At 34.2% G+C, this 24306-nt stretch overlaps 1 protein-coding gene across 1 annotated transcript in view; it reads left to right on the top strand.

Annotated features, from left to right (window-relative positions):
* Window positions 1-24306, top strand: part of ADGRB3 (adhesion G protein-coupled receptor B3) — an 890484-nt gene that overhangs the window by 387211 nt on the left and 478967 nt on the right. Inside the window, 2 exon segments of the mRNA XM_044001123.1 lie at window positions 4641-4742; window positions 5153-5259. Of these exon segments, the coding sequence (XP_043857058.1) occupies window positions 4641-4742; window positions 5153-5259 (209 nt within the window).

Below are 24306 nucleotides of genomic sequence, written 5' to 3' on the forward strand. Positions count from 1 at the left end.
TCAGCTCATGTGTGAATGCCTCTGAGAAGTCTTCCTTGTCCATCCTTCCCAATCTTAAATGCTTTGACTCTCTTCCAATTATCTTATATCTACATCAATGTACAAATTATATTCCCCAATTTACATTTTCTATAGTCCTGAACTGTGTCCTTTTTTTGTCTTTCTATGCACAGAGCCTAGCATAATGCTTGGACATAGTGAACACTTAATGTCTCTTGAAGTCAAATGAATTAAATTACTGTAAAATACACAATAAACAAAGGAATTAAAAGGAAAATAACTTATGCCTCATCTTCTAGCCCAACTTTATTGTTGAGGGTTCTAGGAATTTTTAACAAAAAGTATAGAAAGCCTTATTTTTTAATTTCTACTTGCTTTTTCAAATTTCTGTCATTGGTGCATGGTTACTTGTATATCTGATTCTCAATGAGTATGAGAATAGGTATTATGATTTTTTAAAAGGAAATATAAACAGGGGCAGCTAGGTGGCGCAGTGGATAAAGCACTGGCCCTGGATTCAGGAGGACCTGAGTTCAAATGCAACCTCAAGCACTTGACACTTACTAGCTGTGTGACCTGGGGCAAGTCACTTAACCCTCATTGCCTAGCAAAAAAATAAAAAAATAAAGATATGACAAAAAGGAAATATAAACTCTGAGGTAAAGAATAATGCTTTATTTTGTATGTGTATGAGACAGAGGGAGAGACACACTCAGAGAGAGACGGAGACAGACATTATGAACCTCTTGGGGAAAGTATAGTGCCTTATTTATTTATGTTTACCCCAACACCTATAAAATACTTAATATTTCGTGAGTGTTCATTTAATTAATGAAACAGAATCATAGATTTAAAGCTAGAAGATGCCTTAAAACTCATTAAGTCCAATCCTTTCACTTTATTGATGAAGAAACAGACAGAGAGATAAGTGGCTCAGTGCATAAAGTGTTGGACCTCAAGTCAGGAAGACTCATCTTTCTCAGTTCAAATCTGGCCTCGGACACTTACTAGCTATATGACCCTGAGCAAGTCACTTCACTCTGTTTGCTTCATCTTCCTCATCTGTGAAACAGATTAGAGAAGGAAATTGCAAACCACTCCAGTATCTTTGCCAAGGAAACCCAAATGGTGTCATGAAGAGTCAAACATGACTGAAGAACAACTATGGTCTCACAAATAGTACTTTTAGGAGTTGAGCTGGTAACCCAGCTGTCTTCTGACACTCATTCCTATGCTCTTTTGTTTTGGTCTCTTTTTTTTGGGGGGGGGGGAAGAGGGTTAAGTGACTTGCCCAGGGTCACACAGCTGGTAAGTGTCAAGTGTCTGAGGCCGGATTTGAACTCAGGTCCTCCTGAATCCAGGGCCAGTGCTTTATCCACTGAACCACCTAGCTGCCCCTATTCCTATGCTCTTTTGACTAAACTTTACTGTTCTGGTCTGTCTTCAAAGGGACTCTGACCATTCATGTGTGAGAATAGTGGAGTTAATTATAAACAGATACATAAGCAAAGAATTCAATGATAAGAACAGTTAGTGGGTAGATATAGTATTGATGAAATTCGTTTTAAATTGTTTACTTGCATTTGCCAAGTCACCTCACATACACATTGAATAGTGGAATAAGAAGTTATAATTCCAGGATACTCTATGAGAGAGACCATCTGTTGGATTAATAAATATCTGACTCAACATCAAATTCTTAGTAAGAAAAAATAGTTATTAGACATCCCTGTCTACTCTTCCTAATTAAATAAACCAAATTTTATGGTCATCAGTGAGGAAGAATTACAGACAGTTCATCAGGCATCAATCTGTGTGCCTATATTTGCTGACTTTTGCTCAATGTTTGTACCTGTTGCCATGGGAATAATTACTAATGTGAATTGTTCTTCTAGACTTCTCACTAGCTGAAACTTTTAAAGAACTCTCAAAGCTTCAGTTCCATGGTCCTTACTTCTAACCTTAGATTAAAGGCCAGCTTGTTAGTTGCAGGCTATTATTATCCAACTGCATATAATTTGACATTAATGCCATGGTGCTCAAACTCAAATCAGAACACACAACAGTCATCTTTTCTCCATTGCTTAATATTTGTTATTTTTCTGTCTTGGATAGCTTATTATATTAACAACTGATCATACAAAATGGGATTAGTTTAGGTTACCATCTAAAAATTATAATTGTTTGTTTTTAGTATTTGATAGGTTGTCACATGGAAAAGAGATTAGAATTATTTTCATGGAGCCTACTGGATAGAAAGTTAAAAATAAAAAGTTGAAAGCTGCAAAGTGGCAGTTTTAATTTTGAGGCTAAAAACAAAATAATAAAACTTCCTAAGAATTAGAACTATACAAAAATGAAGTAGGCTGCTTCCAAAGGTTATGATTTGCCATTTACTGAAAGTTTATAAGCAAAATTTTGATTTTACTTTGTCAGGAATGTTATTTAGACTTTTGTTGAAGGCAACATGATCCAATGGTAAGAGTCTTGAATTTAGAATTAATAGACCTAAGTTTAATTCCTGACTTGGGTATTTAGTGTCTTTGTTACCTCTACTAGTCAGCCTCTTTAACTTCCATTCCTCATCTGGAAAATGGAGGCATTGAAATAGGGGATGTCTGATGTTCCTTCTAGATCTAAGATTCTATGACTAGTTAGTTGGCCTCTTGGGTTCATTCTAATTCACCTATTTTTTGATTCTGTGAGATGCAGATATTGGTAGAGGCTCACTGAACACTATGTTTATATATAATAAATGTTATAAATAATTTTAACCTACACATCGGAGATTTACTTGCAGTAGACAAAATATTTTAAGGGTGCTTTAGCTTTTTTAAAAAAAAATCAGCAGTAAAATCTTGTATTTTTTCACCTTTCAGTTCATTACATGAGTGAGAAGATATGGCCTATTGCTTACCTTAGTATAACTTCCCAACTTTTCATCAAGAATATCCTTTATATATAATATATTCATATAGTATCTACTATGAACTAAGCACTGCTCTAAGTGCTTTACAAATATTATCACTTTTCATTTGCTCAAAAACCCTGTGAGACAGGTGCTATTATCTCAATTTTATAGATGCAGAAACTGAGGCAAACAGAGCTTATGTGACTTGTCCAGGGTCTTATAGCTAGTAAGTGTCTGAGGCTGGATTTGAATTTAGGTCTTCTGACCCGGTACTCTATCCACTGTACCACCTGGCTTTGTGTCTTGAACATTTTATAAAGATTTTGTAGAAATGAGTAAGTAAGCACATGTGCTGGCAGTTACTGCAGAGCAGCAGCTGGAAAGTGGAGAGTTAACTCCACATCTGGTTTCATTGATAGTAAGAATGTCAAAACTGATATGTTTCAGTTCTTCCAGTAACATATGAACTAATTCACTGTGATAAGTATTTTACAGAATCTAAAGTGCTATGTAAGCATTAGCTATCATTCTTCAATCAAGTATCTCTTTCAGTGACTGAAACATGGCTGGACTCCTTTTTCTAAACTATATCCAAAACACAAGTCAAAGAAAGAAAAAAGAATCAAAAGCCTTGTCCAAGTTCAAACAATAGCTATTCTCTCTCTCTCTCTCTCTCTCTCTCTCGCTCTCTCGCTCTCTCGCTCTCTCGCTCTCTCGCTCTCTCGCTCTCTCGCTCTCTCGCTCTCTCGCTCTCTCGCTCTCTCGCTCTCGCTCTCTCACTCTCAAAAATATTTTTAACATTCATTTTTTTAAATTTCCAGTTTCAAATTCTCTTCTCCCCTCCTGTCCTTTTCTCACCCATTGAGAAGTCAAGCATTATGATACATGTGAAATCAAAATTATTTTTGCTATTCTATACTTATTTTGAATAAATATTTATTCCAAGTTCTTAAGGTTTCCACATGCTATTTGAATTACAGTTTAACAAATTCAGAAAGTACAAATTTAAGTACATATATGGAAAGATGGCTGAGAAGGTCTACATGGATGAAATTATTTCTATTGTAGTTGGTTGTTTGTTTGTAGGGGCTTTTTTTGGCTTGCCATTAATATAATTTACACTATAAAATGTTACTATGGAAATGTGAAATAATTATTCCTCAAATTCATTAACAATGATAGATCAAATAATTTTACACATTATAAAACAGTATACCATGTTTTATATGATAAAATTTCATATCTTTGTAATTCGTTTAAACAAAACAAGAATGTAAATGCTTTCAATGTAACAAGTGTGCATTAGGGAAAAGCAAAGTAGAAATGTAAGTTGATATGCAAGATTAAAAAAAGAGAATATTTAAATAATTTTGAATATTGAATAATCCATCAAAACCTAAAAAACATTGTAATCATTTTTGTTTGGCTATATGTGTACAAGTCCATTTTTCACAGCCAGAGAAAAATTATCTATATCTAAAATAGTAAAGTGTTCATTTGTGACTGCAAAAGGATTTGGTATGTATCAGCAATATGTTATGAAAGAAATCCAGGCAGCAGAATTTTTTAAACAAAGATATCTCTCATAAATCAGTAAAATTAAGAAAAAAGAAAGAATATGAATGATTTCTAGAGTTAGAGGGGTTGTAGATGAGAATTATTTATTGTCACTTAAGAAAAGAGTAAGTACTTTATCTCAATATTTAGCTTCTTCTGTTTTAAATCACAGCACCTTATGAAATATGCCCAGAGGATAATCTAATGTCGATGGTGTGGAAAAGGACTCCAGCAGGAGATATGGCATTCAACCGATGTCCTCTGAATGCTACAGGTACAGTAGTAAAAAAAAAATCAATTCAAATCAACATTAATGATAAGCATAAGAAGACTCTTTTTCCTATTTATGCCATCCTCCTTTCCCCTTTCTTCCTTACCTGTGAGTAAGATTCTTTAATAGCTAACCAGAAGTAGCAAATAACATACTAAATGGGCTTTAGGAATTGTTTTATTTTAAATTAAAACCTATGGGCTGATGAGATGACCCAGAAAATTTTGCTAAAACCATTAGAGTGCTTTCAATGTAACGAGTGTGCATTAGGGAAAAGCAAAGTAGTAATGTAAGTTGATATGCAAGATTAAAAAAAGAGAGAGAGAAACTACCTCTTATCTGCATTGAATTTATTTTGATGCTTTCCAGCATTCCTGTTATAAAGATTTTTCTCTGTTCTTTGTGACTTGCAGGCACCACTAGCAGACGCTGCTCTCTCAGTCTTCATGGAGTGGCCTTCTGGGAACAGCCAAGCTTTGCAAGATGCATATCAAATGAGTACAGACACTTGCAGCATTCAGTAGGTGCAAAGCCAGCTTTAGTACTTGCTCTGTTTATTCTTTGCTAATGATCAGTGTGTGAGAATTTAACCTTCTGCTGTGGAATCAAATCAGAAAAATGTCTCTGATAAAAAACGCCTTTGAGAAAAAAAAATACTCTGACAGAATATTTGGTTTTTTGTTTTGTTTTGTTTTGTTTTGATAAATCCATGCTAAATTGCTTTGTTCCCAGGGATTTTGTCGTTGTTGTTTATTCTCCTATTTAAATGAAAGAACTCTCTGTCTAAGATAATGAGAAGGATTTTTTAAAATTTGGTTCAATTTCAAAGAAGAGAAAAATCATATATTTTGGCTGATAAAATATTTTCTTCAGTAGAAAATGAGATGCTGTTGCTTCCAGCCACCCTGGGTAATTTTATGACACTTTAAATTCTTTAATCATTCACTAGCACAGAAATGATGATAGAGGTGTATCTTTTAGATATCAAATTTCTCATCGCAGTTTAAGACTAAGACATGTGCAAATGACTAACCTGCAGTGTTGCTGCACCAGATTACTAAGAAAATTAATTACTCATGAAAGATTACGTAGGCCAAATGTTCCAAAGATAGCCTCTCTTTTCCCACACACCATTGAATTATTCATAGAGTGTGATGCATGAATATTTTGAGGACAATTAAATTATGCTTGACATTTTACAAGCACAAGTCAGTATCATTACCTGGGATGGATGTAGGAGCTTCCTTCTACTAAGCATTATGAGAAGTAAGGAAGAATTAGAAAGTGGCCCAACCTCAATTTTAAACATTGATAACAAAGCGTTTTAGTTAAGATGGTTTAAGGTTGATTACACTTAATTTATATATATATATATATATATTTTTACTTTCTTGCTGTCATATGCATGCACATGTAAAGCATGGCTAAAGACCAAATTTTGACTAATGTGTGTTTATACTTTCAATCTGAAAGCTAGTTATTTAAGCAAAGCCTCATTACTTGGAGAGAGTTGTGTATGAGAGATGCTGGTTGAACTTGGCTTTATAGAATGAAATTCAGCATTCAGTAAAATTTAAAGAGTTCCATTTGTCAATTGCAATTAATATGTGAGGAGACAGCTTTCAGAATTAAACTATAAGGAGGATGATTTATTAATTCGCTAGTGCCTTCCATGATGGAAATCTTCAAATAGCTCATCTACTTCCATTACTTTAATTATGAGCTCTCTAGAAATGATTCTCCAATCTTTTTCCCCACATTTACTTTTCATTGAATGTCTCAGATGAAAATATCCTTATGTTTTCAATTTTTGGCTGAATATCTCCACCTAGGAGCTAGTGGATGAAATTCAATATGTACAAAACTGATTTCTCATCTTGATCCCCAAACCTCCTAATTTCTGTATAGTGAAACCTAGGCCAATAGCCTTAGTGCAATATTTGATTTTCTCTTTTCCCTTATCAACTATCAAGTTTCCTCAACACTTAACTCTAAAAAACCATCCAATGCCTTCTACTGCTGAAACTACCCAAATTTATGTTCCTATCATTTCTCTTCCAAATCGTCATAACAGGATATTGTCAAATGGTTACTTTCCAGAGGCACTGTCAAGTCAGAAACACAATACCCCAATATCCAGGCCCTTCGAAAAGACTGTTAGTGCTCTATTTTCCTTCTAATTTAATGTGTACATGAAAATTATTTTTTTGTTTTGTTTCCTTCTATTTGCCTAGATAATTTCAGTGGTTCTCTCACTGGTCTTTCTCAGTCTATCACTTATCTATACAAAACATACTTCACCCCACTCCCCAAGAAATCATCCCAGTATAAAACTGTGGTGGTATTATTCCTACTTGAAAATAATCAGTACACCTCTATTGGCTATGAAACAAAATTTAATTTGCTTATTCTAGTATTCAAGACCCTCAAAAATTAGCATCAAATTTGCCCATTTCTTTCTTATATCTAGGTGGTGATAGAGTTAGACCTGAGTTAGAAAGTCCTACTGAGTTCAAATTCAACCTCAGATATTTACTAGCTTTGTGTCCCTGGGTAATACACTTAGTCTCTCACATCATCAGTTTTGGTTTTGTTTTTGTATTTTCATTTGTAAATGGGGATGATACCTCTGAGAGTAGTTTGTGGATAAAACAAGATATTAGCAAAGGACAAATTTTGGGCAGCTAGGTGGTGCAATAGCTAGGGTACCAGACCTAGAGTCAGGAACTTATCTTCCTGAGTTCATATCTGGTCTTAGACATTTACTACCTGTGTAATCCTATTCAAGTCATTTAACCCTATTTGCCTCAATTCGTCATATGTAAAATGAGCTAGAGAAGGAAATGGCAAGCCACTTCAGTATCTTTCTGAAGAAAACCCCAAATAGGGTCTTGAAAATCAAAACCAACTGAAAACTGACTGAGCAACAATAAATTATTAGACACCATTATTGTTGTCATTTATGTAGTCTTTTAACCAAATTAGGACATTAAATTTATACATTTGCTTACATCATATTCATTCCTGGAAGGGGTTCCTAATAATCTTGTCTAATTATTTCAGACCTTTAGGATTCAGTTCAGGTGTCTTCTATGAAGCCTTCCCTAAGCTCCTTGTCCCACTAAAAGTATCTCCTCTCTTCTTTGTGCATTTTATCTCTTTCCTGATATTATAATTATTTGTGTATTAGTCTTTTCCCTCATTATACTCTAAGCCTTTTGGGAACTAAAACTTCTGATTTAATTGAATAGATCTTAGGATCATAGGAATTAGAAGAGAAAGGGTCCTAGGGATCATGTAGTACAACCCCCTCATTTTAGAGATAAGGAAACTGATATCCATAAAGCAGGGGATAAGAAGCAAAGCTGGTCTCACCCTCAGATTTCTGACTCTAAATCTCATATTCTTTCCAGCATACCATGGTGCTACCTATACTGAAGTGACTTGACTTGAATTTCATCTTTGCCATGACATATACAATAGTCAACTGTCAATTATCCATATTAGTATAAGAGAATAGTTAATATAAAGAATAAAACAATAGATTTTATTTTAGATATCATTGTTTAGATATTGTTATAAATATATTATATATATTACAAAAATAAAAATTATATATGCATGTTACATATATATAAATATATTCATAAGAAGAAACATGGTATAATTGATACAGAGCAGGCCTCAGAGCTAGGAAGACATGGAGTCAAATCCCACTTTTGAGAGACATTTTGGACAAGTCACTCAACCTCTCTGTGTTGTCTATGACTAAAAAATGCAGATGGTGTCAAAGTGCAGTGTTGTAATGATTTTTCTCATACATGTGGCACCTCGACAAAAATTGCATGCAATTGTATTATAGTATGGCCTAGACAATAGGTATACTTTATCTTCTTTGTTTTATTGATTGAAGAGTTAGACCAAAATCTTTATAATGATTATAGAATAATTTAGGAGGCTCTGAAGTATTCCAGACATCATCATCCATAAAAGTGCCCACCAATGAAGAAAATATCTTGGATTTTTCAGGATCTCAGCATAGTACAATGGGCAGGGGGAGGGGACGTGGGATTTGATGTCATAGGATCTAGGTCTGAATGTGACTTTGTCACTTATGATTTCTGTGACATTGGGCAAGGCACTTAAGCGCACTGTTACTCGATTTCCTTACCTTTAAAATGAAAGGGTTGAAATACTTGTTTACTTCTAGGTCTAAATCTGTGCTCCTCATTCAAAATAGTGAATTATTTTATATCCCCATTTTCTGCCTTGCTTAATATTAATTATCAGAGGAATGTCAAATAAGTTTATCTCTGATGTGCAATTCAAGGACCCTAGGATAATTTTGATATATAAATCAGAAACATAAATCTCTTTTTTTTTGGAGAGGAGCCAGCATATTGTTCTAACAAATCAAGCTTTTTTTATAGTCAAGAGACAATAAAAACAGAGGAATCTTTTACATTTGTGAGTCAGTTGTGTGATCATAAAGACGCTGACATATGTGAAATATCACTTTGTGAAACTATTTGTGTTCACTTGTAACACCATTTTCAAGGATGTCGCCAATGTATTGTAGATATTCTCATAAAATAATTCTAAACATGAATAATACATGCTAGTCTGTACTAATTGATGTTTCCTGATCACTTTTTTTATATTGTCTATGATTTTTTTTTCTTATCCTCCATTCAGAATCAATACTTCCAATGCATTACAATTGTGTTGTCTCCAACATGACCCTACTCTGTGTATACTTGGTTTAATCCATTTGCTTTTTCCATCTTCATTTCTTTTGTACCATTTTAATCTCCTTTATGAGTACATTCAGGGCTATAATGTTAGAGTACATCTTTGGTGACTAAATAGTTGATAATAATGAAAAAAGGTTTTCTGTAAAAACCTTTCATTTTCTTTTCTATATCTTGTCTATTTGTTCTCCTCCTTCCAGTTTCATCCTTACATGCCCCAGGTACTACATTGTTTATTTGAGTCTCTCACTAAGTTCTCTTTGAAATGGTTTTGCCTTCTCTGTTTTGTGAGGTGATGCTAATCACAATGTTCTATCATCTCTATAAAATCTTACAAATGAAATGAAATTTAAAAACTCGTTACCCTTTATTTCCATATTCCATGTGGCAAGTACAGGGGTATGCAAATGAATTGAGGCAAAGTAAAATAATTAAATGTTCAACATACAGTAAACCTTATACTGTACATTTTTCAAAAAAAAATAATGTGTGATATGCCATTCTTTTCTTGAAGTCACTTATTTTACACAATTTGGGATTTACTTCACAAGGTTTTGACAGTCTCTAATTCTTCACTAGGAAACTACATTTTCATCACATTGAATATTAAAATCTCCCTTTGTCAAAGTCTGGCCTAAATTATGACCCATAGTTTTAGAATGCCTTTTAAATCAAAGAAGTTCCTAAACCATTGAAGCTTGTTTATTTCTGTATCTTAGTTACATTTTTAAACCTTTGATAAGATGGGGCATGGTGGAAGATGATGTTGCAGTATTCCATTTCCATTTGGAAATATCTATAATTCTGAAAGTTTTGTTTATCAGTATATTTATCAGAGTTTATCATTCACTCAATGTGGTCAAGACTTCCATGCCCAGTGGGGGAAAAAAAATTTAAACCACAAACACTTTTGGTCAATATTCCACAGCCTAATGAAAATACCCAGTTTTTATAGGCTTGTCTAGTTTCTTCAAACAACTTTAGCATACCCTGGAATTTTTTTTAAAGTATTTCATAAGTAAAAGTTATCTTTATTTACTCATCAGTAGTCCTGTCTGAACTACCTTGTCCATGACAATGTTTTTCCTTCATATCACTGGTTAACATGTTTTTTTTTACTAATCTTCTCACTGTTCTTTCAACTTGAACAAGCCAATGCTTCACTCTAGCAAGATCAGTTAACAACCCCTATAGCTTCTTAATCCCTCTGAAGGCCTGCTTGTAGTCTGGGGTTTAATTAGGCTATTGGCAGCAATAACTTGTCAGTTCTTGGCACTGTTTTTCATTTTTTACTGTACCTTGCTTTGAGTATTATGTGACTGTTTCTGTGTCACTCTAGACTTGAATGATCCTTGAAATGCTTGACTTTTACACATAGTCAATGCAATATTTCTAAAAAAAATCATTGAATTATTATCCTTAGGAATTATGCCATAGAAATAAAAACATATTAAAAGAGCACAATCAAATGTATTATGATATGAACCCAGTACTCAATTGACAAAAACTTAGCTAAAGTTGGGGAAATCATCTCTATCCAATTTCAACAGTCAGATGTTCTAAGTCAGCCTGGTGTCAAAAACATAAATATAGCAAAATGAAACTATATCCTTGTAACCTCTAGAAACTACTAATCTTTCTATAAAGTACGTCATATCATTATCTAATAGGTGAACTTTGGGAACAGAAAATGACTAATATTTTTTAAGGAAGTATGTTTATGTTCTTATTACAGGCCTTCTTTTTAGAATCTGTGTCTTGCTTACTCAGTTCAAATGTTATCTAATTAAAAAAATATTTTCTCATAAAAAGAGATAATTATAAAATTAAAGTTCAAAGGGACCTTAAAGGTCTTCTAGTTAATTTTTGCATTTTACCTATAAGGAAACCAAGGTTAAGTGTCTTGCCTAAGGTCATATAAATAGTGACAGAATCAAACTCAGGTGCTCTTACTCCATTCCCTTTGTTCTTTTCACTGCCCCAAAATAGGTAAAGGGTAGGAATTAGAGGGGAGGAAGGTATCATTAATATAATTGTTTCTTAATTGAAGCTTTTCTGAAATTGTGAAAAACTATAGTATACCTTACAGATGGGCTGTAGGAGTTGTTGCTTAAAATAGTACATAATTGCATACGCTTAAAAGTTATGTGTATCATTTATAATGGTAAATTATGAGCAGATTCGTTTTTTAAAGGAATCAATACAATAGGGATGGCTATGCTAATAGGAGGTATTAATTTAAAAGAGTAAAATAATTTGAGGAATACACCTACTCTTTGAATCCTGATCCTAGAAGATCTCTTAATGTTGAGAGAAGAGACTTAATCTTAGGGTGTGAAAAGGAACCTATATTTAGATTCCAATCTCTTTATCCTTTCATTACTTGATCTTGTCAATTTACATTAAATCTGAATGACTCAAAAAAACCCAAAACTTTAAAGACACACCCTATGAACATTCTGAAATGAACCAGATTAATTGCAATACTGAAGGGAAATATTTAAAACATAAAATCCAGTGTACTTATTCAATGACACCTTTGAGGGAATGAAAGAATGTTAAAAAGAAGAAAAAAAATAAAAGAAGGAACAAAATCCCTCTTTGTTGTTTCCTAAGAGAGGTTTTCCCCATCATTTGAGTAGGCCTAGAATAGTAACATCTTTTTTTATATTCATAAATATTATTTGAAAGATTAAAACATCAAGTCCCAAAATAAATACTCAAAGTATATGTGTATATGTATGTATGTGTATATATGTGAGTATATGCATATGTGTGTATGCATATGTGTATGTATACATATATTGTGTGTATGTGGTTGTGAGGCTCAAATGAGATAATGGATGCATAGTACTTTTTAAACCTTACAGCACTATAAATACAAGTTATTGTAATATAATATCACACATATTATAATAATATAAATATCTTTTTCTCACCATATTAGTCTACAGTCAATAGCCCTCCAATTTCGTGGACTTTCTATTGCAGTCTTGCTAATCTCAAGTAATATGAATAGAGCAATAAAGGGACGTTTTGGTAACAATTTAGCAAATAGGCTGGGAAGGGGGCAGAGCATATTTAAAATTAATCCACATTATTAACGCTTTTTAAAATCTAGATAGTTCAAAAGATCCATCAAATCAATCCTTTAATTATGGTGATTGCCAATTTCAGTCCTGCAACTGCTTATGCTGAAAATTTAACAATGACTTTCTCAAGCAGGTTAGAACTGGCTCCAACACATCCCTAATAGTGTCTCTCAGCTATAATTCTTTGTACTCTAGCAAGTAAGTTAAAATATCTGAATTAAGTTTCCTCATTGGTTAGGGAATCTTATCTATATATCATGGGGTATAAAAATAAAGAGGGTGTTTTTTCAGCAATTTTGATAGTCTCCAATAATATCATAGAATATCATAATCATTACTTCTTGTAGGGTAAATTAAGCATCTGAATATGTTTGAAAAATCTGGAAAATGCCTGATTACATTTCAATGATCTTCACAAGGTACTTCTCCAATATGAGAAGGGTAGCCTAACTGGACCAAATATACTGAAAGAAGGGCCGAGCTGGTGGTGAAAATTTGGAGAACATTGAGAGATATCATATTATCATGCACATACACACACCCCCATACACACACAGCATATGCAGGGCACACATACATACACTATACATGTGTAACTCTTATAAATATGTATGTATGTGGGTATGTATGTACACATATGACAAGATCTTTTGTGCTCCAATTTGTGGATAATATCATACTAGTTGGGACAAGCTCCCAAATATTACAAATATTCCTAAATGAGATTCATAATCAATCAAAGTAATTTGGTAGATTATCCACACAAGAGCAATAAAGTTGATGAAGAATGCTTATTGTCCAAATATAGTATGCAGTTGGATGCAAAACACATACAACTGGTCTATGAGTGCACATATATTGGACAAACATTGCACATGGATAATGAGCTGTCTCCAGGGTTGAATAGGAGGGAGAGATTGGGCTGAATTGCCTTTGGGCAATCGCATAAAAGCTTCTCTATTTAAAAAATAAACACAACAAAAACCAAACTTTTAAAGCAATATTCTGATGATTTTGAGTTTCTGCAAGTCATGGAATATGACAGTCTCTGAAGGATTAAAGCTGAGAGTCATCCAAAGGTATGAAATGCACATGGTGAGTAAAAACAGTCTGCAACACATTGGAAATGAATAAATAAACCAGAGAAATGGCTTAAGCAGTATCATAAGATAGCTGTATAACTGAGAAAAATAGATAAATATTTAGGGAAATAGATAACAAGTAGATATCCTACATGTATCATGGGTATGAAAGCAATATAGAGAGATCTAGTAGATCTCAAATTATTTATAAAAGTGGCAATTATTAAAACTATTTACTACTTTTTAAAAATAGAAAATGAAGTTAGTGTGACTAAGTAAGCAAGAATTAGAAGCAAATTAATTAGTACTCCATTGTTTGATAAATTCAAGAACATAACACACTTGAAAAAGTATTCCTTATTCAGTAAGAACAAGTAGGAAAACTGAAACGAAATTTAGTTAAAAATAATTTTATACCAGCATCTTACAATGAATTCCTAATGGATCAGTAGCCTAAATATTTAAGGCCGTATCACAAAAAAAAAAAAATGCATTAAAGAGTTAGAGGAGAAATGAAGGAGAGAAATTTCACAACTATGACTAAAGGTAAAATTCATAAACAGGAGATAGAGAAAATGATAATGGAAAAATTGACAATTTTATTTGCATTAAATAAAGAGACTTTTGCACAAACCAAATCAACACAGCTATGATCGAAAGTGAAATTATCAATAGGAAAAATATATCCAAAAATGTCTGAACTTCTGTTTACATTGGTATCAGATCTTGTAGTGAGGAACACTACCTCTACCAAATTATAATGTGGTTTCTGAGTCATTAATTAATTTGTCCAGAGGAATGTAGCTAGTATATGTCAGAGGAGAGGCTTACACTGGGATTTGAGGCCAGGTTCCTATCTAATTTACTATATATACTTCCTGAATAAAGGCCTGAGAGCCAAGATATATATTCAATTAACATAATTGCATAAGAACAAGAATCATTTTCCAATTGATTAATCATCAAAAGTATGAACAGTTTTATTTTTTTTTAATTACAAACTATCAAAATGATGTTAAAGATTCCTAAGATAGTTTATATTTGAAGGACTGAGGGAAGATTGGCACAATAATGCATTGATTGATGAAGGTGTTAATAGTCCAATCATTCTGGAAAATAATTGGTAATTATGAAAAATTATGTAGAATTATTCATAATCTTACCTAGAGATACCAATACTCTGTTCAAGGAGTTCAATGCAGAAATAAATATATCGGGGGCAGCTAGGTGGTGCAGTGGATAAAGCACAGCCCTCGATTAAGGAGGACCTGAGTTCAGATGTGACCTCAGACACTTGACACTTACTAGCTGTGTGACCCTGGGCAAAACAAAACCAAAAACAAAAAAAGAAGAAATAAATATATCATATAAACTAAAATATTCATTAGTCCTTTTGTGTGGTAGCAAAAAATAAAATAAAATATAGAAGCAAAATATGGTTCCATCACTTGAGAAGTGTGTTAACAATTTATAACTAAATATGTAACATTATTATGTAGTAAGGAAAAAAATCAGTGTAATAGATTAGGAGGAGGAAAAGGGTAGACATGTATGGACTAAAGTAAGCAGAAAACAGTATAACAGTGTATGTTCAATATAATAAAGAGAAGAACACTAAAATGAAACCAAACACTATAATAATATTAACCAACCTTAGACTAGAAGAAGAGGTGAAGAAATGCACCTTTTCCCTTTTCTTAGAGAAAAGAGAGTCTCTAGGTGTGGAGTGTTGCCCATGTAATATAGATAAGACTTTCTCTGTTAATTGGTTTAATTTAAATTATTTTCTTTCTTACCAGGGAAAATGGACAAGCATATGTGGGGCACATAATTTGTTTGACCAGTCTTAAAACAGTCACATATCCAGAAATGACCATGGTGTCAAACCAAAAAAACATCAATAAAACTTTTAGTTAGTCCACAAGCATTTATTAAGTACTTACTATGAGTCAGGAACTGTACTAAGTACTAGGAATACAAGGAAAAGGCAAAAATTGCCCTTGCCCTCAAGGAATTCACATTCTAACTGGGGAAATAACATGTAAATACTTAGACATACACAAGAGAGAGAGAGAGAGAGCGAGAGAGAGAGAGAGAGAGAGAGAGAGAGAGAGAGAGAGAGAGAAGATGGAAGATAACCATACAGGGGAAATGGACAAACAATTGGAGAAACCCCAGAAAGGCCTCCCATAGCAGGCAATACTTGAGCTGATTCTTACAGGAAGCCAACTAAGGAAAAAGAGGTAAAATCGAATATGGAAAGTAATCCAGGCATGGAAGATAGCCAGTACGAAGTTAGAGAAACAGATGTCCCTTGTAAGGAACAGCAAGTAAGACAGTGCAGCCAGATCATAGAATGCATCAAGAAAAATAAAATGTTAAAAAGACTGGAAAAATAGGAAGGGACCAGGTTGTGAAGGTTTTAAATTTCAAACAGAAGACTTTGTCTTTTATCTTGGTGGTAAGAGAAAACCACTGGAGTTCACTGAGTCTGGCATAGGGGATGGTGACCTAGCTTTAGAAAAATCACTTTGACAACTCAGTAGAGGATGATTTGGAGTGGGGGTTGAGTGGTGTGGAATGGTGAAATTTGCAGAATGGAAACTAACACATAAAAATGTCTAGAGGAATACTCTCAGTACTTGGGTGACACCATTTGGAAGATTTATACAAGAACATGGATAAGAATCATGCAGAGAAGCAGGTATGAAGGGTTTTTAATCTACATTATTTTAGGTCAAGGTATCCAGGTGGTAAAGTGTTTGAAGTGATTGACTTAGAGTTAGGTCAAATACTATCTCAGTCTTTCTTAGTTGTATCATCCTGGGCAAGTCACTTTACCTTTCTAATCCTCAGTTTCTTCATCTGCAAAAAGGGAATAATCATAGTATTTCCTTCATAGGGTTTTTGTATACAATGAGATAATATTGTAAAGTGTTTTCTAAACCATAAAGTGCTATACAAATACTAGCTATTATCATTGTTGTCATTGTCATTTTTATTATTATTAGCACCCACATTGATGAGGTGGCAGAATCATGTTAGAATTAAATAATTGTCCTAAGCAGTCAAGTATATGAAACATTCTGATTTTTGTGCATCTTTACTTGAATATTCATCAACTGTTGACATTTACTTAACAACCACCAAAGGAATTTTTAGCTGGAGCAGGTTTCTAGGTTTCTTACCCAGTGGATTTGCACAGCCACAGCTTGCATTAGCATCTATCTTTAGATTAAATGGAGCTTCTCATTGTGATGAAATTATTAAATGGTGATGACAGGTCACTTAAGAAAGCTAATCAGACCTCATTAGAGAAGAGAATATTCTGGTAAGATCTGGGTAGGAAGAGAATTCAGCACTCATGGGATCATATGTTTAAAACTAGAAAACTTAGTAGAATTAATGTAGTTCATACCTTTTGATTTACAGATGAGGAAACTGAGGCTCAGAAAGATTAAGGTCACACAGGGATCACTTTCCCCTATGGTCATACAGGTATTAAGTATTAGAGTTGGTTGGTCCAGTGGAAAGAGCAATGACTTTGGAATCCAAGGGCCCCACTGCAAATGCTGCCTCTCATGCTTACTACTTTTGTGACTTTGGGCAAGCTATTGAACTTCCTTAGGCCTCTTTTTCTTAACATGTAAAATGAGGAGGGTTGAACTAAGTGGCCTCTGAACTTTCTTCTGACTTTAGAGCTGAGAAACTTTGTCAAAGTAATTTCTTTCATATGAGTGCTGTCTGGTAACTATTTAAACTCCTTATACAAATATACCCAATATTTGGTGTTCTGTTATGATATTTCAACTATTCTCTCCTTGTCCTTTCATTCCCAATCCCCCACAGGATTCCAACATCTATGATATTAAGCTTGAAAATACTTAGATCTCTTCCTGGCTACATAGGAAGAAATTGCCTCTTCAGAGATTTTTTTTTAATAGAATAGTTTCTATCAGGCACAAGAATTCACTGTCTTACTCTTCTTCCTCCTTCCTGTTTTTCTTTCCTCTTCTTCCTTCTCTTCTTTCTTCCTTCATCTCTCCTTCATCCTCCTCTCTACCTCTCTGTTGTAGGTTTTCTCAATTCTCTTCTTGCCTCTTTTCTTTTTCTTTTTTCTTTTTTTTTTGCAGGGCAATGAGGGTTAAGTGACTTGCCCAGGGTCACATAGCTAGTTAAGTGTCAAGTGTCTGACGCTGGATTTGAACTTAGGTCCTCCTGAATTCAAGGCCAGTGCTCTATCCACTGTACCACCTACCTGCCCCTTTTCTTGCGTCTTGAATTTCAAATGAACTCACTCTGAGCTCCATATTAACCCTTCCCATTAAAGAGTATTTCTCCTCCTTTTGTGACTGAGACACCACACAGTATAATAGATATTTCTTCAGGAAATGCCACATAATTTAAAGTCAAGCTGACTCCTATAAATTCAAAATATAAGAAAGTCTTTGAAAAATGTATTATACTGCTTTAGCAGTCCCTGTATAGCAACAACTTACATTTATGTAGTGTTATAAGATTTCCAAAGAGGAATTTTCCAGAAAGTGGTTTGTTCTACTTGCACATCTTATTGGAACTGTCCACAGAATTGTGGGAATATTAACATTTATTTATCCTAGCCTTTCCCACCTCAACACTATCAATTATTATTATTATCCATTGTGGTAGTTGGGTTTTGTGATAAAAACATTTGTCTTTGAAGGACTGCATGGAGACCATTGATTTTCACATATGGCCTATGAACAGATGGTTGTTTGCTTCTGATTCAGGCCAGGTTTGAAAGTGACCTACAGGGGCAGCTAGGTGGCACAGTGAATAGAGCACCGGTCCTGGAGTCAGGAGTACCTGAGTTCAAATCCGGCCTCAGACACTTAACACTTACTAGCTGTGTGACCCTGGGCAAGTCACTTAACCCCAATTGCCTCTCTTAAAAAAAAAAAAAAAGAGCACGAAAGTGACCTACAGGTGAAGCATTAATTACATTATACTTTATTGTTTGAACAATCAATGAACCAACTAAAATGTATTTACAAAGTACCTAGTTTGTGCCAAGAACTGTACTGTTTATACAAATAAAAAAAGAAAAATAATCTCTGCTCTCAGGAAACTTATATTCTCAACAATTTCTCTTGTGGCTATTAATCTTGTTTTGTTGGTTTGGGGCGGGGTGTTGTGGGGCAATGAGGGTTAAGTGACTTGCCCATGGTCACACAGCTAGTAAGTGTCAAGTATCTGAGGCCAGATTTGAACCCACATCCTTCTGAATCCAGGGCTGGTGCTTTATCCACTGTGCCACCTAGCGGCCCCAGCTATTAATCTTAATAGAAATAGAAAACATAGATTCAATATAGAAATATATCTTTGTTCCCTGAAGACTCACATTAGCTTAATGAACTCTGTGTGTGTGTGTGTGTGTGTGTGTGTTTAGGGGCTGGGGGAGTGAAGTGGATCTTCTAGTTGAAAAGAAAGAAGGAAGCAGTAAGAGGAGAAAGCAAAGAAAGAAAGTGAAAAAAGGCAGACAAACTTGATTGACTTTTTTTTATTTAACAAATAAAGGATCCGTGGAGATACTGGGGCAATATTTTTTTCATCTGTTCCTCCTATCAGTGGTATATTGCAGGACCTCCACAACAAGAGCTATTGCTTGCTGAATGATAGATGTAACTAAGGTGACTAAGCATATTCACTATTCTTTCTCACTTTGGTACACAACAGAAGTCTAATCTAATTAAATCCTCTTCAACTATGTCTATACAAACATTAATGACAAAAAATCGAATACTAAAAAAAATTAGACTTTATTGTGGACAATCTGCATGTAATAGAGCTAGTGTGTAATGATATGACAAATCCCATCAGGTTAGTCAACACTGTCATCAAATAACTATTGAACAAGGCACTGCTGGCCCATAAGCTCCATTAACTTCCTTTGGCAATTGAGTCTATTCAACTGGTGGGATTTAATTCAATATTATTTGCTAATATACTGGCTGGTTTCTGCATGTTTTTTAACTTGATTGCTGCTTATATTAATAACTTGGAATTTGGAAACATTTTGACTCATGAAATGCTTTAGGATACCTTGTGTACAGGGTATACATAATAAATGCATAATAAATAGTGCAAATTATTAATTTTTTTAATTTAGAAAGGGGGAATTTATGTTCAAGCCTTAGCTTCAATTACTAGCTTTAAATACTAGTTGTGTGGCACTGGATGAGTCATGTAATCATTCCAAGCCTGAGTTTCCTTCTTTGTAAAAAGGGAAAAGGATAGCTGAACCTTACTGGGTTGTTGGAACATCTTTAAATCTTAATGGTGAATTATTATTCTTGCTATTCTTTTGTATATGCACTTTCCTTTATGCCATTGTCACAGATCTACAGTGGAAAAGGACCTCAGAGGCCATCCATTCCAAACCCTTCCCCATTTTACAAATATTGGTATTTGTCAGGTCAGGGAAGATAAGGTCATACAACCTGTGAATATCAGAGGCAGAATATCAACCCAAATCTTCCTGACCCCAAATGCATACCTCTATCCACTACAACTCAGTGACTCTTAATATTTTAGGGAAGAGACACCAAGAAAAAATTAAAAGGAGGTAATTTTGCTGAGAGAGCTGGGTAATACTGGAGAAGGCACAGATTAGGTATAATACTAATTTAGGAAAGAGTAGAAAATAATAGAAAAGAGCTATCTAAATGTCAAGTCTATTTTGTATTGGCTACTGGAAATAAAACATTTCTCAATATCTTTTTATCATATACTATTGGTGTAATATAATTTGGCAATTTTAATAAATAGAATATAATACAAATAACTGCTTTGACTACTATGAGCACCAATACAATATTTCATGCAAATATTTTTGTTATTGAACAGAATTACATGATTTTGTACTGCAGATTAGTATTCTTTAAAGACTGATCTTATACTTTAAAGAAGATCTCTAAATGTCTCTTGAAAGAAGTCATCTTTAGATTTTACACTCTCTGCTTCTGTTTGTTTTTTCCAATTATATAGGATTGTGACTTCATTCTATTGCTGACTATTTTAATCAACTGATCAACAAGCAGTTATTAAATACCTGCTCTATGCCAAGCACTCTGCATGGAGCTGGGGATATAAGAGAAAAGATACACATATAAAATAAATGCAGATGTGTTGTTTGTGGTTGTTTTTTTTTTAGATGTGTGGGGTACACATTGAAATACCAGCAGTTGGGATAATCATGAAGGGCTTCATGTAAATGATGGTAAATCTAAACCGTGAAGGAAATTTTCAGTTCTAAGAGGTAGAGATAAAGAACATTTAAGGCATGCTGGGTAGCCTATGCCAAGTACAGAGAGGAGATGAAGTGTTGTATGTGAAAAACAGTTTAATGAAACCATAAAGCAAGTGAAGGGGAGAAGTAGAAAGGTAGGTTGGAGACAGATTATGAAGGACTTTAAATTTCAAACAGGAGTTTGTATTTTATTCTACAGATAATTAGGAACCTGTGGTATTTATTGAGCAAAGGGTTAAGGTTAAGTGGTTCAGTCTGTGATTTAAGAAACTCATTTGGCAGCAACGTGGAAGATGGCAAAAAGACAGTTAGCAAGCTATTTCAATAGTTCATGTACAAAGTGAGGATGGTCTGAACCAAAGTGATGGCCATGGGAGTGGAGGGAGGGGGATATATAAGATTTTATGAGGACAAATGTATTCAGAAAAAGTCTTTCACTGCCCCTATCATATGATTACAGAATTTCAGAGGAAGATCAAAAGCCATCTAGTCATCCCCTGCCTAAGAGAGTTCCCAATACAGCATACCAAACAAGTAGGAATCCATACTTGGTTTGAAGACTTCCAGGGCAAAGCAGTCCATTCTACTTCTATATAGCTCCAATTATTAGGAAGGATTTTTTCAACAGCATCACTCTTAAATTTGCCTCTTTGCAGCTTTTCCTCATTATTCATGGTTCTGTCTTCTGGGGCCAAGCAGGATAAATCCATTTCCCCATAGATTACAACATTGTTATGCATTGTTAACTGCCTGCTGGACTACTCTACCTGGATATTCTATAGATATCCCAAACTCAGCACATATAGAATAGAACTCCTTATCTCCCCTTCCTCTCAAATTCACCACCATTATTCCAGTCACTCAGGTTTACAACTTCAAAATCTGCCTCATTTCTTCAGTCTCCCTCACTCTCCCATATACAGTTTCCAAATCTTATCAATTTTACCTTTACAGCATTTCCCACATCTACTCCTTTCTCTTCACTCATACCATAATGATCCTTCTAATGAGTTTACATTCACCTAATTTTGAAGATCATTTTCAGAGAAAATGTTATCTAACCACATTTGCCATCCTTTGTACTTGTTAAGGTGAATTCTTGAACACAAATGTAATACTTGACATTTATCCTTATTAAATTTCCTGTTATTAGATTCAGCTTAGTTATATAGCCTGTCAAGAAGATTTGGCCATTCAATTCATTAACTATCCCTATCACCCTTTTTATTAACTGCAAATTTGTTAGGCATATCATCTTTAAAGTTATCCAAATAATTGATTTAAAAAATACTCATCATCATTGGACTAACCATAGATAGATCCCTGGGGTACTTTACTAGAGAATTCCTGCCAGGTTGACATTGAACATTAATCACTACTCTTTGAGTCCAGCCATTCAAACTGTTTTGAATTCATGATTGTTATGGAGTCTAATCCCTATATGTCCAGATTTTTCCACAAGAATAATCTGAAATGCATTATTTTGTCAAGTGTGTTGCTACAATCTAGGTAAACTACTTACTTCAATACCCTATTCTATCAATTTAGTAAAATCTGTCAAAAAAGGATACAGGAAATGTTTGGCATAATTATTTCTTGCTCAAGCCATGCTGTCTTACTGTGATCACTCTTTCCTTTTCCAGATGCTAAATAACCTCTCTTTTATAATACTCTAGCATTTCTTCCAGAATCAAAGCAGGTTTTCTAGACCATGATTTGTATATTCTATTCTCTGTTCTGTTCTAAAATCCTTACACACTACATTGATCTTTCTGCAATTTGGGACACAATTGATATAATAATAATAATAATAATAATAACAATAATAATAATAATAACAACAGTAATAGTTATGTGCTAGAATTATTATTACTATTGTTTAAAGTAATGGTAAAACCATTAGATATACTATCCTAGAAAGAAATTTTAAGGATGTCAATGGTATCCCATACTATAGAAATAATTATATATGACTATATATTTATATAACACAATAGAATATTATATATAATAAACATTATTATTAAAACTCTAGCATTTAAAAACACTTTGAGGGGCAGCTTGATGGCGCAGTGGATAGAGCACTGGCCCTGGATTCAGGAGTACCTGAGTTCAAATCTGGCCTCAGACACTTAACACTTACTAGCTGTGTGACCTTGGGCAAGTCACTTAACCCCAATTGCCTCACAAAAACAAAAACAAAAACAAAAACAAAAAAACACTTTGAGGTTTATGAAGTAATCCACCTATATCATCTCATTTGATTCTCATCACAGCTCTCTGAAGTAGATGCTATTACTATCCCCATTTTATAGGTAAGGAAACTGATGACTTCTCATCTTCCTACTCCTTAAATATGGATGTTCCTCAGGACTTTGGCCTGGGCTTCTTCTCTTCTCTATCATCTTATCAATCTTACCCATACCAGATTATCATTTGGAATCACACCTACCTCCATGGCTTCAGTTATTGCATCTGTAAAATATTCTCAAATTCCTTATAGATATTTCCACCTGGATTTATCACTGGCACCTTTAACTGAACCCTTCAAAATCTATATTTTCTCTGCTCTCCTAAAAAGCCTTTACTTCCCCTTATTTGTCTATTTATTTTGATGGTGCCAACCTCTTTCTAGTCATCCATTCACTTTCCTTCCTTTAAGTCTCAAAAGCCTCTTCCACAAAACTTGTTTTGACCACCTCTTGCAGGTAGGTAGCACAGTAGATAGAGAAGTGGACCTGGAATTGGGAAGACCTTGGCCTCCTCAGCTTAAGGTCATCTCTAACTCTCTTTGCTCTCTCATACTCCACATTCCAATCAGTTGCCTGGTCACATTAATTCTACCTTTACAATAGGCCATCATTGACTGAGCTGGAAGGGACCTTAGAGATCATATCTCTTCCACATTACTTTTTTTTTTAATCAAGGAACTTAGGCCTAGTGATTTCCCTGAGATCACACAGGTAAGAAGTGTCAGGGCCAACATTTGAACTATCCTCCTTTGTCTCTGGAGTCACTGAATCGATATTTCTCATATCTGTCCTCTCTTTTACAAACCTACTGCAACTACCTTAGTTCAGGTTCTCTTCTCTTGTTTATTCCCTATATGCTTCCTTCCAAACTAATCTTCAAAATGTTGCCCAAGAAATCTTCCCACTTTAGTCATTGCCATTCCTCTACCCACTCATCACTCAAAAACTTTCATGGGTCTTTCCTTGATTCTTGAATGAAATATAAGTTCCCAATCTTGGAATTCAATGTTTTGTTTTGTTTTTTATAATATGGCAATAACATCTTTTCCCATTCTTATATGACACTTCTGCCCCTTCATGTATTTAATCTGTGTTCCAACCA

This window comes from Dromiciops gliroides, chromosome 4, assembly GCF_019393635.1.
Source record: "Dromiciops gliroides isolate mDroGli1 chromosome 4, mDroGli1.pri, whole genome shotgun sequence".
NCBI lineage: Eukaryota > Metazoa > Chordata > Mammalia > Microbiotheria > Microbiotheriidae > Dromiciops > Dromiciops gliroides.